The sequence below is a fragment of the Microtus oregoni genome, unplaced genomic scaffold (assembly GCF_018167655.1).
Source record: "Microtus oregoni isolate MIOR12 unplaced genomic scaffold, Mior012 000034F_ref0000314, whole genome shotgun sequence".
Taxonomy (NCBI): Eukaryota; Metazoa; Chordata; class Mammalia; order Rodentia; family Cricetidae; genus Microtus; species Microtus oregoni.
Genome location: NW_024543093.1, coordinates 7,021,281 through 7,035,980, shown reverse-complemented (window position 1 = coordinate 7,035,980; position 14,700 = coordinate 7,021,281). Strand labels below are relative to the sequence as shown.

Below are 14,700 nucleotides of genomic sequence, written 5' to 3'. Positions count from 1 at the left end.
TCTACTCACTGACATCAACTGTGTGTCATAGGTTGGTCGGGCAGGCTTAGCCTTTCCCGGCTGAGGGTCAATATTTCTTTGCTGCACCTGGAAGATGTTTACCCTTTACCTACTAGCTGTCAGTCCTTACAGGCTCTGACGACCAGAAATGTCTCCAGGGGCGCTCAAACGTCTCCTAGGGCAAGAATTACTGGCTATTTACGAGACAAATCTCTCAACCTTAGGACCTTATACGTGGGTTGGCAGAGGACTGAAGAGAAAAAAAAAAAACACAGTATACGCAGCGTGAAGAAAGCAGGGCAGGGCAAAGAGCTAGAATTTCAGGTGGGTAGTTAAAGTTGAAGAGGGAGCGGCTGGCTGTGGCAGCACACACCTATCAGAATCGTCCTGGGAGGGGTGCTGGAGGTTGGCAAGTCTGAAGTCAACCTGACCCACAAAAAGAAACCCCAGAATAAGATGAGGAGTAGGTAACTGAGGCAATGGTGTGGCGCTGCAAGCTCTTTCAGAGAAGGATGCTGTGGTCGAAGTTATACAGGAAAGGATTGTTTTGTTGTTTGTTTGTTTTTAACCAGGGGAGAGGTTAAAAAATACTAAAAACAATCCAAGCCCACTCAAAGGATCTCTGGAGACAGAGGTGGCTCAGTGGGTAAACGTGAAGCTGTGTACAGCAGGAGTCTATGTTCAAGTCTCCAGCACACACACGTAAAGGTGGGCAGGGCCGCAGACACCTATGCAGGACGAGACAGGAATCAGGCACTGGGCAACTGAACAGGCAGCTCAGGGCAGGGACTCAAAGCAAGTGGTCCAGAAACGTCCTTGGGTCTCGGCGCTTCCACAGCAGATCTCTGGCCAGGAATGACAGAAGAAAGTTGGAGCTCCCCCTTCCTCAGGAGCCAACAGCCCTGCCTGGAGCTGCACCCAGTGGTGGGGGCTAGAATGCCAGCCAGACAGTAAATGACCGCTCTGATAAGCATTGGAACTGGAGGTCTCGACTCGACTTCCATGGTGAAATGGGTTATCAGCTCCACTTTAGCCTGTCTCCCAAAAGATTTTATGGTTACTTCTTCAGAGGAGGCAACAACACAGTAATAATAAAGCCCATGAAGGGAAAATCAGTTCCTCCTGGTCAAAAAGATGAAATCTCTGGCCTGGGCAGAGACCTGACATTTCAAGCTACCAAGCCCAACAGAGAGTTAACTAGTTGGTCAATCACCTGAACAAGGCACCATGCTAGGAAGGAAGGCTCACCATAGGCCACACTAAAGAGCCAGGCAGACAAGTAGCCCTTTTATTAGATACCATACTTTCATTCCCAGAATTCCCGTCCCCAGCCACCACCGTGAGGTTCTTTTGGATCTATACAGCTTTCTGATAAGAGTTCAACTTTTTCCTATTTCCTTCTCTTTCAGAGGCTGGCCGGAACCTAAGTAGCCTCTTCTGGTTCAGACTTTTTCTGGTTCAGACCTTTCCCCTCACCACCATGGCCACTTAACTCAAATGGCATTGCTCTCCTCTCTGCCAAACATACACACACACACACACACACACACACACACACACACAGAGAGAGAGGGTGGGGGGAGAGCAAGCTGCCAAGACTGACAGCTGTCTGCCCTGAAGTTTTCTCTTTTAAATGCTAATAAAATCATCCTCTTTGAATAAACTTGGGCTTTGCTTGCCTTTCAAAGTTTTCTTTCCCTTTGATTCTTTAGTAAGTGAGAAGATGAGCCCATTCCTGTACCCCCTAAACAGTACTATTGGGGGGTCGGGAGGGAAGGATGGAAGAGGATCCTGGCAGCTTATTGGCCAGCCAGAATAGCCAAGACAGTGAGCTTCAGAGAGACCCCGTTTCAAAAACAAGGTAGAGCTGGGAGGTGGTGGAGCACGCCTTTACTCCCAGCACTCAGGAGGCAGAGATAGGCAGATCCCTAAGTTTGAGGCCAGCCTGGTTTACAGAGCAAGACCCGGGAAGCCAGGGCTACACAGAGAAACTATGTCTTGAAAAACAAAACAAAACAAAAAACAGTGGAAAGCAACAGAGGGACACTGAGGTTCTGCTCTGGCTTGTGTACTTGTATGCACACACAACACACACACACACACACACACACACACACACACACACGGCAGGGGATCACTGGACCCAACCTAGAAAGTCTGCTACAGAGAGCAGGAGAAAATCAAGTGCATTCCTGACCTACAGAGAACCAGGCTGGCATAGTCGGGTGGCAAGAAGCAGCCAGATTAGAGATGACTGAAAGTTTACTGACTTGCAGTAAGAAACTGAAATCTGCTTACAATCCCCATCAGTAACCCCAAGAGCAAGTGATACTAATAGCCAGGAAGGGGCAGTGGCAGAGCAACACATGGTGGGGGGGCAGACAGAAATCAGGAGCTGTATTTTGAACAGACCGACTGCTATCCAAGTGAGGACATTGAAAAGACTTGAGGGCAGGAGGCTGGAGCTGAAGCGGGGAGGCTGAGTAGGAAGGTGTAGCTGGTGGCGTGAAGCCTCCAGACCATATGGAAGCACGTGGGGAAAGCTGAGAAGTTCAGATCTGAGTTCGGGGACACAGCAACAGTCAACCAAACAGGAGAGGGGCACAGGGTTGAGCAAGAGAGCAGAGAGGAAGAAAAACAAGAGGATGTGATGTCCAGGAATCCAGTGAGGAGCTGTCAGCTGGACCAGTGATGCCACTCACTGTGGTTGATCGCCATGCCAACAAGGCTGAAGATGAAGGGCTACCGAGAAAGCAAACATACATCTGACCACAGTCAGCAGAGGAGGAAGCGGGGAGTAGAGCCGGGTAATGGAGCTACTGTGGAGAAGAGGAATGGCAGACTGACGGACGCGAGGGTGGTGACGAGAAGGGACTGCGAGACAATACAATCCTCTTCCTGAAAAGCTGATGATGGCTCAGAGGAAGAAAAAAAAAAATGAACCGGATCAAGGTCAGAAGTGAGAAGCCAGCAGTCCTGCACTGAACTACGGGCAGTTCAAACACACAACTAGGGAAAGATTTTGTTACAGATTCAGGGAGTCTGGTGGGTTTTATGACATGGAGTGAGAAACCAGGGCACAGCTGCCCTCTGCAGTGATTCCCAGTAGGTGGCTTCAGGCAGTTTTTGCTGTCCTCTTACTCGTCCCGCTATAATGAGCCTGCCCTGGTGACATCCTGGTCTATAGTTCACCTGGGCTTTCTGAAGGTCAGGATGCAGGCAGGCCAGCCAGGTTACACAAAGTAACCCATGGGCTGTGTGGATGTCAAGGGGGAGGATGCCTTAATAAGGAACTTTCCATTACTGAAGAAAAAAGGAAAAGAAATGTAGCCTTCCACCATGAGTATGGGGGAGAGAATTTTGGAATTCTGGAGAAAGAAGAATCTAAAATCTTTTCAGAGAGAGAGCTAAGAATATGTATTTGCTTTGCTGTCAATATGAAGGACCACAATTTTTTTTTTAAAAAAAGGACTTAATGTATGACTATTTTACACACATGCGTGTGTGTGTGTACCATGTATGTGCTAGACACCCAAATACGTCAGAAGAGGGTGTCAAATCCTGTAAGTGAAGGCGTATTTGATCGGTACGCTAAAATAACCGGACCAGCTCAAAACAACAGATATAATTTAATAATTAAAAAACGGGGAAACTCAAGCAACTGGAGTAGAAGGTCCGAAGTCCAAATGGGTCAGGCGAGCACCGCACCTGAGCACCTATCTCCCCCGTTTATCTACCTGGGCTCCCCCATCAAAATCCCCTAGAACTGGAACCACAGTTAGTGTCAAGACACCATGTGGGTTCCAGGAACCAACCTGGTCCTCTGCAAGAGCAGCAACTGCTGAGCCAATGCTCCAGCTCCAAGGACCATGATGTTAAAAATAAGAGTAAAAACATCTAAATGAATCCAGCCAACAAGAGGGAGTGTCTTTCTACTTGGCCTCCTCCTACTGTTCAGGGGTGGAGAGCTGAAGTTAATTGGGACTGGCCATTTGCCCAGCAGTTGCCTGAGAGGGCAGAAGAATCAGAGCTGATGTCTGTATATGACAGTGTCTGGGGTGGTCCAAGGCCAAGGAAAAGCCAAGAACCAACCTGATGACTTGTCAGGTAAGCGTATTCAATGGCTGTGTATGAAGACTGGCCATAGAGAAGACGAGGAGCCCCAGAGAAGATGTGCCGATGATTATGGTTTGGGGGGGGCACAAACGTGGGTAGTGGTGCATATCTGTCCACCATCATGGGCGCCATCCCCTTCTTCAAGAGCAGAGGTTCTCAACCTTCCTAATGCTGCGGCCCTTAAATATAGTTTCTCATGTTGTGCTGACCCCAACCGTAGAATTATTTTTGTTGCTACTTCATAACTGTAATTTTGCTACTGCTATGAGTTGTAATGTAAATATCTGATGCACGGGATGCATTTTCCCTATTACAAATTGACTGAAAGGGGTCACCACCCACAGGTTGAGGAGCACTGGTCTAGCAGCCATGCATTTGTTAATTCTGTATTTAGAAACAGCCTTCTGCAAAGGAATTAGTTTCTTTAAAAGTAAAAGGAGCATATTACATCTTTAATTATGTTAGATTAAAAAAGACATGGCCAGAAAAATCAAGCCACTCTTGAAACCACTCTTGGGAAGCAGAACAAAGGAAGATGATGACTAAAGAATTCCTCAGACAGTCATCAGTAACATCTGTACTGCACCTCTGTGCAAACCGCTGCTATCAAGTCACTGCCCCATGAGTGGCAGCTAATATTAGCAGCAATCCCTACGACTGCACACAAACCATGTCTTTAAGAGTCCCACAGACATGACTCTGGTGGCCTCGCAGGGCTCACAGGAGGCACAGGCGTGGACTTAGGGGGAGCCCTGGAGGCCCCCCCCCACTTCACAGGAAGCACACATGGTACAGAGGCACAGGGATGAACTTAAGGGGAGCCTCAGGGAAACTGCCAGCCCAGCCCAGCACAACTTGGCAGCCTGCAGCAGTGCAGAGGGAAGAAGCCAGGAACATAGCACAAGTCACCGTAGATCTAAAGACACATACCTCACGGCCAAGCCCCTCTGCGATGGGGTCAGTTCTTCATCCTTCCGAAACATCCCTGAGGGTCAGAAAGAAACACCTGTGTGAGTTATGTTTTCTCTTGAGAGTGGCACTTGTCTCATCTGAAAGCCATGCTGTACGCCATGTGTGGGCCCAACGACCGTCTCTTTCTTTCTCATATTGACACAGATCAAAAAACTGCTGAGTCATCATGTGATCCGTCCCACCTTGCCCCGTACACACTTAATACATACAGGGAAATGAGAGTCACTTCATCTGAAGGAAATTATCCAATTAGGCAAATCTCCCAAATGAATACATTTTCACTTATAGCTCTGCTAACCTTACTAGACAGTGCCATGTTTTCAAACAGAGCCATTAAAACTCCTTAAGGATCTCGATGACTAACCCTCGGTGCCAACGGCTAGTAGCTCAACACAGAGCAGTGACAGTGCTCTGGTTCTCTCACGACAGCGAATAAAAGTGGAAGCAGGTGCATCGCCTTTACACATCTAGTCTGTCGTCCCAATCAAGAGGCTATCACTACAGCTAACCAAAAGCTTATGGATACACATGCCTTAAAAATATAAATAGATGGATAAATACTAGATACTATTTAAAGACAAATAAGTAGATAAATAAAAGGAAAAACGAAAGAAAAACTAGATGCAATTTAAAGACTAAAGGGAGACTAAATTAAGAAAGCATTTATAGGAAACAAAACAATAACAGTGTCCAAAGACACAAAACTCAAGCCATTAAAAGACACTAGATAGGGACAAAAACTAGGGAAAACAAACTAGCAAAAGAAACACAGACAACCGATTAACATACAAACTGTCAACTTCATGATTGATTACGAAAGCACAATTAGTTAAATGTCTGGGAGGCCAAAGCAGAATAGCATCAAGTTCAAGATCAGTTGGGGCGGCATCATCAAAGAACAAAGGGACCTAGACTGTTAGAAGAACAAGCCACCCCTTTTACACAGAACGTCTCAAGTCTCTCACTCACAGCATGCCCTCAATTATGTAACACACACGTTTGAATGATGATGTGTGTACGTAAGACAGAGATGAGAGAGTCACAACCACTTTAAGACACTCTGAGAGCCTGTTAGCACTGGAAAAAGAGCAGAAGAGACAGACTCCCTGCTGAGAGGCCCTCAGTCTAGTAGGGAGGAGGACCACGGAGGACCACGGAGGACCACTTATGTTTCTGTAAACTGACAGAGCAAAGACTCAGGGAACATTTCTCTCCTCTCATCCTAGACACCCTAGTCTAAGGAAATAATCAAAAATGTCACCTGAAACTGTGGCCAGGACCATCAAAACCCCATGCATAATGGGCAAAAAACAAAACAAAACAAACAAAAACACTTATACATCCAATAATGAGGGGAGTAAATGTCATTGCACACCTATTTTGACAACAATGAAAAAGAAAAATTGGGCTGGAGGCGCGACAAGGCTCCCCTGGCAGAGGACCCCCTCATGGAGGCTCACAGCCGTCTTTAACACCAGTCCCAGGGGTTCTGGCGCCCTCTTCTGGTCACCACAGCCATGGTACACACGTGAACAGATAGAAGCAGGCCAAACACTCATACACTAAAGAAATGAATGAATGAATCAATGAATAAATAAATCTATTTTTTTTTTTTTTGCTTTTTCGAGACAGGGTTTCTCTGTGGCTTTGGAGCCTGTCCTGGAACAAACTCTTGTAGACCAGGCTGGTCTCGAACTCACAGAGATCCACCTGCCTCTGCCTCCCGAGTGCTGGGATTAAAGGCGTAAATAAATCTATTTTTAAAGAGAAGAAAAATAAACCCTGGCCTATGAGGAAGACAGAGGTCAAGATGACTACGATGGGCTCTGACTCTCAGGGCCACGCGGCCAGAGGTGGAACGGTCTCCTCGGTGTCGTTTGTACTTCCCAGTTCCCTTCAAGGGGCATGTGCCTACTCTCTAGAACTGTACAGAGGAAACAAAATAAAACCCACAAATCCCACTTAAAAGGAGAATACGAGGGGAACCCCGGAGGACCTCCTACTACTCTCAAGATTCTCTTCCCCACAGGAGACCGAGGACACTTGGGGTTACCTAAGGAGATGAGGCCATCAGTGTTCTCTTGAGAACCTACCCTCCCTCCCTCCCTCCCTCCCTCCCTCCCTCCCTCCCTCCCACTAGGAAAAGAGCAGGTACGCAGTCATCTTTTTGTAGTATTTGTTTTCTGTTGTTTTGTTTTGTTTTTTAATTTTTTTAGAGACAAGGTTTCTCTGTGTAGTCCTGGCTGTCCTGGAATTTGCTCTGTAGACTAACTAGGCTGGCCTTGAATTTAGAGATCTGACTGCCTCTCTTCCTCCTGAGTGTTGGGATTAAAGGTGTGCACCACCACTACTGGGCTTTTTTGCTGTGCTTCATTCAGTATTTCTGTGTGTAAAAATGCTCAATCATGCATGACAGGCCAGAATTCAATGTCCAGTGTCCTCTCCCATTCTTCTCCATAGTATTTTTTTTTTTTTTGAGACAGGTCTCTAAGTGAACCGACATATCATTTTGGCTAGACTGGCCATCCAGCAAGGCCCAAGGATCCTCCTGTCTCTGGCACCACCATCACTGGAGCTACAGGTGTATGCTGCCATGCCGAGTTTTTAGTGGACTCCAGGGATTTGAACTCGGGTCCCCATGCTTTGACCCAGTGAGCCGTCTCCCTGACCCTTTCTAAGCCATCTGCAGCATTTCTAAGTGTTTAGTGTAGTGTGGGGCTTCTCTGCCCGAGAACTCTGCTATGCTGACCCAGAAGGCTATTATCATTTCAAAATGCAAACCACCCAAGGAAAATAAACATGTAACTTAAAGCAAACCATATTTATAGAATAATGTTGTCTATGTATATAAGCCCAGCCTTTCTCCTCAGAGAAAGGCTCAAACTTTGGGTACTCAGAAATAGAAGATCTTCTAAAACATTAAATTAAGATATTATATTTGAAGCTAAGACAAATTAATATGTTGGGCAGGGGTGGTGCACGCCTTTAATCCTAGCATTTGGGAGGCAAAGGCAGGTGGATCTCCGATTCTGAGGCCAGCCTGGTGTACAGAGCGAGTTTCAGGACAGCCAGGGCTGTTCCACAGAGAAACCGTGTCCTAAAAAACCATAAATTAAAAAAAAAAAATACAAATGACTATAGTTCAGCCTAAGATAGAAATCAGACTTCTATATTCCCTTATCAAGTACAAGCACCCAGCTAGACTGTATAAACAAAACAAAACAAACAACAACAATGATAAAAAAAAAAAACACCCTTCCCCCGCCTGCCAGGGCACATATCACTTGTCATGACCAACACAGTACCAGGCTGTGCCATCCTTCAGCACTGACACCTCACGGGTCTCTCACAGGACTTAAAACTGGAACAGCAGGGGAGGAAGCTGCATTCTGTAAGGGGAACAAGATGTCTCAACACCATGCCTAAGAAAGAAGTTATCCGAGAGAACATCCGCTTCCTGGGTGGTATGAATACTGCCACTGGACTGACAGCTAAAAACCCAGCCACGGGACAGGTCCAGACCCACTGCCCGGAGTTCACACGGACGGCAGCTGTTGCCCTTCCTCAGCAGGTCCTGCCTGCTAGCATGGCCCATTGCTGGTGCCTGGAGCTTGGCAGGCACACAGTACCTACACCAAGACAAATGTTCCTTATGCCACAACTGTTTGTGCCAACACGGTTTACTCCCAACATCCGCTTTCCCACGAGGAATTTGCAACTGCTAGGCACTGGTGTCAGCTTGCCTTGCTCCCGACAAGCACTCTGGGTCCTGGGTCTAAGGAATTTCCTGGCAGAAGATACATCACAGGTGTTCCCATCCTTGCAGCTGGAGATAGCCAGTCCTGTCTCTGACGCCACTGTGGGAAGCTTGCTCCTGGCTTTTCTAACCCTCACCCCAAGTACTTCTGTTATTCACTGTTTAGAATCTTCATCAGAACAAACTGTAGCCAGGCAACACAGCATGCTGAGACCATGTGAGGCACGGGCTTAGAGTTCTCAATCCAGACAAGCAGGTCCTCTACTGTGAGAGTCACTGAGGAAACAGGAGGCTGAAAGAGCTGGTCCAGCCCTGAAGCATAAGGTAGAGGGTAGCTGCTCTGCAGGAGGACATCTGGTAGGATGGGATGCTCCAGTTCCCAGGAAGAATCCCAGGCGAAGCTGGCAAGGCTAATCAAAACCCGCTTGCTAAATCTATTCCAAAGACCAGATAACAAAATAGGACCCTGCTGTCTGTCCTTTTGGTTCCAAGTTTAACATACATTGCTAGCGGGGGCTTCTAGACATGTTCCTCCATCCTCACCCCAGGGGGGACCTGTTGGTCAGTGTGAGAAGTTGGTCTCAGCACCTAAAGACAACTGGGTGCTCTGATCTACCACATCCACAGCATCCACTTCAGGACTCCAGGACCAGGGTCTGAGAACTTCTGCCCACATCCCTGTTCAGAATGCAAGGACTACGAGACGCGTCCATGGACTGCCATGCACAAAAAGGCCCTCCAGTGTGGGCCTGGCTATGAACATGGAGATGGGAAACCCAAAGTGGGAGCAGAAGACGTGGCGTGTGGGTCTCCTCAGCCACCCCAAGCACATGCCGCCACCTGCCGAGGCACATGGACAGGAGGAGGCGCTCTGCTCCAGAAGGGCAGAAAAGAGAGCTGCGGCCGAACACACGGGGGATTAAACGAGGACCAGTGACCGTGAAGGAAATCTGTCCCTTCTGTTCATGTCCCCAGACAACGAAGTAGTGGCAACTGCTTGTCAGAAGTAAGAGGGGAGAGGAGGACAGCTCCTCCCAGGCCCTCCCCTCAGAACTGTCAAGGCTGTGCCCGGCCCACAAGTGGGGACTGGGCTCGGGGAGGGGGAGTACAGGATTAGGGGGACACACGTGCAGGAACAGACAGACAACTCTGCTCAGAGAGCTGTCCCTCATTATTCTGAGGAACCCGGTCAACACCCCAAGGAGTCTCGAATGCTAACATTTCCCATATCCACTTATTAAACATATAAAATAGGTACATATGTGTATTAAAAGCCTGAAAACATGTGTGTATATGGGTGTAAACACAAAGTGATAGAATTGGAGAAACATACAAACTTCAATATAAACGTAAAACAAATAAAATTAGGAATCAAACTTGACTGAAACCAAAGGTCTATTATATGGGTCATATGACTATTTTTGCTTTTTATCATAGAATTGAATTAAAAATCAAGAGAAAACATGGAACTGGGGGTGAAACACAACTTAATAACCTTAAACAACACTGTCTCTCCCCTTCCTCCCCTTCAGGGTAATATCTCACACCAAAGCTTATTCACATAGGGCTCCTTGCAGTGATGAAGAATTGACTTGCAGACTCTTACCGTCATGAATCTCAAAGGCCAGACTAGTGATCTTCTGCGTAATGATCATCATCGGGCTGTGAGAGACAAAAGCAGATATTTTAAACGGAGGACGTCACAACAACATGCACGACACAGGAAACAGGCTTGACCCTGATTACATGACAATAAAACCTCAAGTTTCTATCGAATCAAAAACTCGTGGGGGGTGGTTTAAGAGCTAACAACTCTGGGGTTTCCTGTCTTCAAAAAGTGCAGGAGAGAAGAAATCAAGGTTTTCTTTCTTTGTGGCTTTAAAAGCGAGTAAAAAGTGGGCCCTATGCCTGAAAACAATCTTGTGTGAGGCAGCCTTCAACTTATGCATCCTAAGATGAGAGCCTGTGGGTCAGAAGTGCAAGGACTCCAGATATGGCCAGGTTGTGCCTAAGTGCCTCCCCCAGCATCCCCTGGGCCTGCTGCCCAAGGCCGAACATCAAAGAGAACAGAGGATGCTTGAGGAAGGGGGAGATGAGCAAAAGCTAAAGGAGTTTGGATGAGAAGGGTAAGAGGAGCAGAGCCAAACAGCAAGAGGGAGACAAGAAGAAAGAAAGGGGCAGGATGCCATCTCCATGCTGAAAGCAGGGCACGCTGATGCCGGCCACCCAGAAGCCAGAAGCCTACTCTCTGCTAAAGAAAAGAGAAATTGCCTTATACATATTACAAGAAATAGCAGTGTTTCTCCTGAGTCTTGTGAGAATTCTAGCTGAAAGGCTAACTTGTAGAGGAAAACCAAATCAGCCAAATAAAATCTGTACTGCATCACACCCTACCCTGCAGTATACTGCACTCCTACATTACATCCCACCAGCTCACTGCATTAAACCCTCTCTCCCTGCATTACACCCCAACCCTCACTGTGTCACACCCCACCCCTACATCACAGCCCACCCCTCACAGCACCAACTTTCAGACGGTCGTTTAATTTTCTAAAATGACAATGAACTCAGAAGTTACATTTGTCAAGAGGCAGAGAGTGTGCTGCGCATGCTGAGAGAGCGAGAACTCTCACTGCATTGTCTTCTCAGAGCCTCCCGAACGACCCCACGGAATCACCCTCACAGGGCGACCAGGGCCAGCTGGTCTTGAGGGGTAAAGGCTCAGGATCAGGCAGGGAGGAGGTTCCACACTCTCCCAGCAGATGCACTGCCTCCCAGTGCGAGCACACAGGGGCACAAGGCTTGGCTTTCCACAGCTCACTCTGGATACAGAGCCACAGCTGTGCCCTGGAGAGTTCAGGCTCCGAGGGGCCAGGTCAGGTGAGGGCTGCTCTCCGATTCCCTGTGCTTGAGAGGGAAAGGGGTCTCTTGGCTCTCTTAAAAGCCAATTCTTAAGGTTACTTAGGAAATCATAGCTCAGCCGGTCTAATCCCCCAGGTTGCTCTGCGTACAGGGCATCCTTCAGGTCCTTGAGGATTATACAAATGCCCTAAGATTTACATCTCTTTGGGGGTGGGGGAGGGCACTCATTGTTCTCAACCTGCCTGATTCTCCTCATAGGGAATTATAAAATGCCATTCAGTTCTAAACTCGAATCCCCATGCACATGTAACTAAAACAAATTGATAAAATAAGCTAAATTTCTATACCAATACAATGGCATATTCAGCCACAGGTATCATATATAATACGCCCGAGAGATGCAGTATGTGTTTGCGACTATGATGTCCTTATAGTACCCACTGAGCATGTGCAGCCTTCATGGAACTTCTCCATGCGGTGCAAGTATTCTGAACCTCACAGAACCACGTCCTGGTCTGGGAGGCTGAACCAGGCTTAGGAGCACAGCCGACTCCAAGGGCTACATATCTTAGCAAAGAAGAGAAGAAGGTGAGGAGCAGATGCCAGATCCAAATGCTGCCTGCCCCTGCCCTATTTGAGCCATTCTCCCCGGAGCCACTCTGCAGAGACAGCTTTGCTGCCCTTCCACGGGGCAGCTCCTATTAAACATCTCCTCTCTGTTCATTCAAGCACGGGCTGGCTGAACCTCTGCCCATAGCACACGTTCTGCTGCTTTTCTCTCAAACCATAGTAATACACAATAAAACCATCCCCGAGTGTCCCTCTCAGAGTGTATCTAAATTCTTTTATTAACAAGATAAAGACCCCCAAAGAGAGAACCCGACTTCCCCCAGTACCACTGGTGACCATCCACCTCATGTGTGGCAGTCCACTGTCTCTGACTCACCCTGCTCCCAGGAGCACAGTGAACAGAGGACTGCAGGCAGAAGGTGTCAGTACAGACTGCAGAGGAGGGTGTTGAGGATGAAGATTCTAAAGAGGGCTTGCCACGGAGATGCGTGCAGCTGGGAGACCAGAGGGATGACGGGAGTGGAAGCATGGAATGGAGAGAAGACAAAACCTGCACCCTCTCCAGGTAGAGCCTGCCTTACAGAGAAAACACCATTGGAGAAACCAGCGCAACACTGTATCAGAGAGGAGATGCTGGTTTCCCTCCACAGCGCACATTTTGTCCCTTCAGAGCAGCAAGTAGTGACAGTTTTTAACTGTTGGTTTTGTAGCAAAGGGCATTCCCCAATACCTAATCCCTCCTTGTGTCCCAGAATCTGACTTAGCTTGCCAGATGGTGGGTAAAGAACCTGTCTATCCTGGAACAGGCAGGGAAGCAGCTCTAGGGTGCCAAGGGAGGGGTCAGGGCCTGGATGGGACCTCCTCTCTACCTTCTAAGTGACAAATCGCTATGTTGGCATGAGACTGCCAAAAGGGAGGAAAACAGACCGCCACTACTCAAGCAAATACGTAATTGACGGGACAGTTTTGGCTACACAAAGATACTCCTCTGAACTAAGGGATTTTTTAAAAAAGACTTTTTATAAGATAAAAGACTTTTATTAATATAATAAGTCTTATATGTATGAGCATTTGTCTGCATGAATATATGTGTGTGGTGTCCAGAAGGGGGTGTAAGATCCCTGGAACTGGAGTTAAAGATGGTGGCAGGGTGCGACCATGTGGATACTAGGAACTGAACATCCAGCAAGTGCTCTTAGCCTTTGCGCCATCTCTCCAGCCTCTGAACAAAGGCATAAAAACACAAAACCAAAACCTCTAGACTTTCTGATATAAAAATGATGAGAAATTTTATTAAGTATCCATTTCTCTACAAAGAATGAGAACATAATAATTTGGTTCTATCCTGAAGTAATTCTCAACTATAGCTGACGCTAGTAGAGAAGGCAGGCTTAAAATAAACATGCACATTCAGCACGGTCTCATTATCTCGGAAGTGGCTACGGCTGAACTCAAACGATTATTGTCCCAGCAACTACAAGCACCCACTTGCTACCAGGCCCTTACTAACAACAGAGACAAGCCACTATGTCCCTGCACTCAAATCACCTTTACGCAAACAAGACCCATGGCGATCAGACAAGTCCCACCTACCCAACACCAAATGCCTGTGGGATATGAACCCAGTTAAGGCACACAGGATCTGAGTCACCTCATGATTTACGGATAGTCTCGCTCGGAAAGATAGCGCCTAATGGGCATCTACAAAGCACCAAGGCTTGTTCTAGGTCCCAGCTTTGACCCCGCTGGAGACACAATGAACAATGCATCCTTGCTGTCGCAGGACTTACTGGAGAGAGACGAACAGATCACAATCAACCAAGTGCTGCACAGGAAAATGGGGGGATACAGATGAGAGCTAACAAACACCCCAAGGCGACATCTGAATGGCGATGACAACTGAACGATGGCCTAGAGTAAGGACATTCAGAGGAAAGAACAAGGTCACAGCCTGAAGACAGACGTGTGGAGGACAGGACAGGGCAGAAGGTAGGCTTCTTCAAGGGCTTTGGCTTTGACCTAACAGACAGAAGGACTGGACAACCGGTTTGGGGTCAAGAGCTGACCTGGTTTTCTGTGAAACACTTTTGACTCTGAGTAGGTTGAGCAAAGACCGTCAAGTATGGAAGTGGGGACAAGAAAGCAGGTGATGTGGGGAAGAGAGGAGGTGGCTCAGACCAGGGCCAGCACAGGCAGACCGCAGTGAATCCTATGTGCGTTCTCAAGCCAGTGGCAATTTGGTGTTTTTGAAGCAAGGTTTGAGGTCTGATACCACCAAGGTTTCTGACAAGGGTAACTAACTAGAGGGTTGGGGCTGCCGGGGAAGGGACACAGGATCAACAGGTGAGAGACTGAGTGCTCCATGTTGAGTGTGTTTTATGCACGATGCTGACTGGACAATGGGTAGGGATGTGGGGAACAAA

At 47.6% G+C, this 14,700-nt stretch overlaps 1 protein-coding gene across 5 annotated transcripts in view; it reads right to left on the bottom strand.

Moving 5' to 3' along the window:
- The window catches only part of Mboat2 (membrane bound O-acyltransferase domain containing 2), a 128,448-nt gene that overhangs the window by 19,301 nt on the left and 94,447 nt on the right, over positions 1-14,700 (bottom strand). For all 5 annotated transcript variants that reach the window (XM_041630222.1, XM_041630223.1, XM_041630225.1 and 2 more), the window contains 2 exons: positions 10,452-10,507; positions 5,047-5,101 (listed from right to left, as the gene is read on the bottom strand). In XM_041630222.1, the coding sequence (XP_041486156.1) occupies positions 5,047-5,101; positions 10,452-10,507 (111 nt within the window). The remainder of the gene's footprint in view (positions 1-5,046; positions 5,102-10,451; positions 10,508-14,700) is intronic.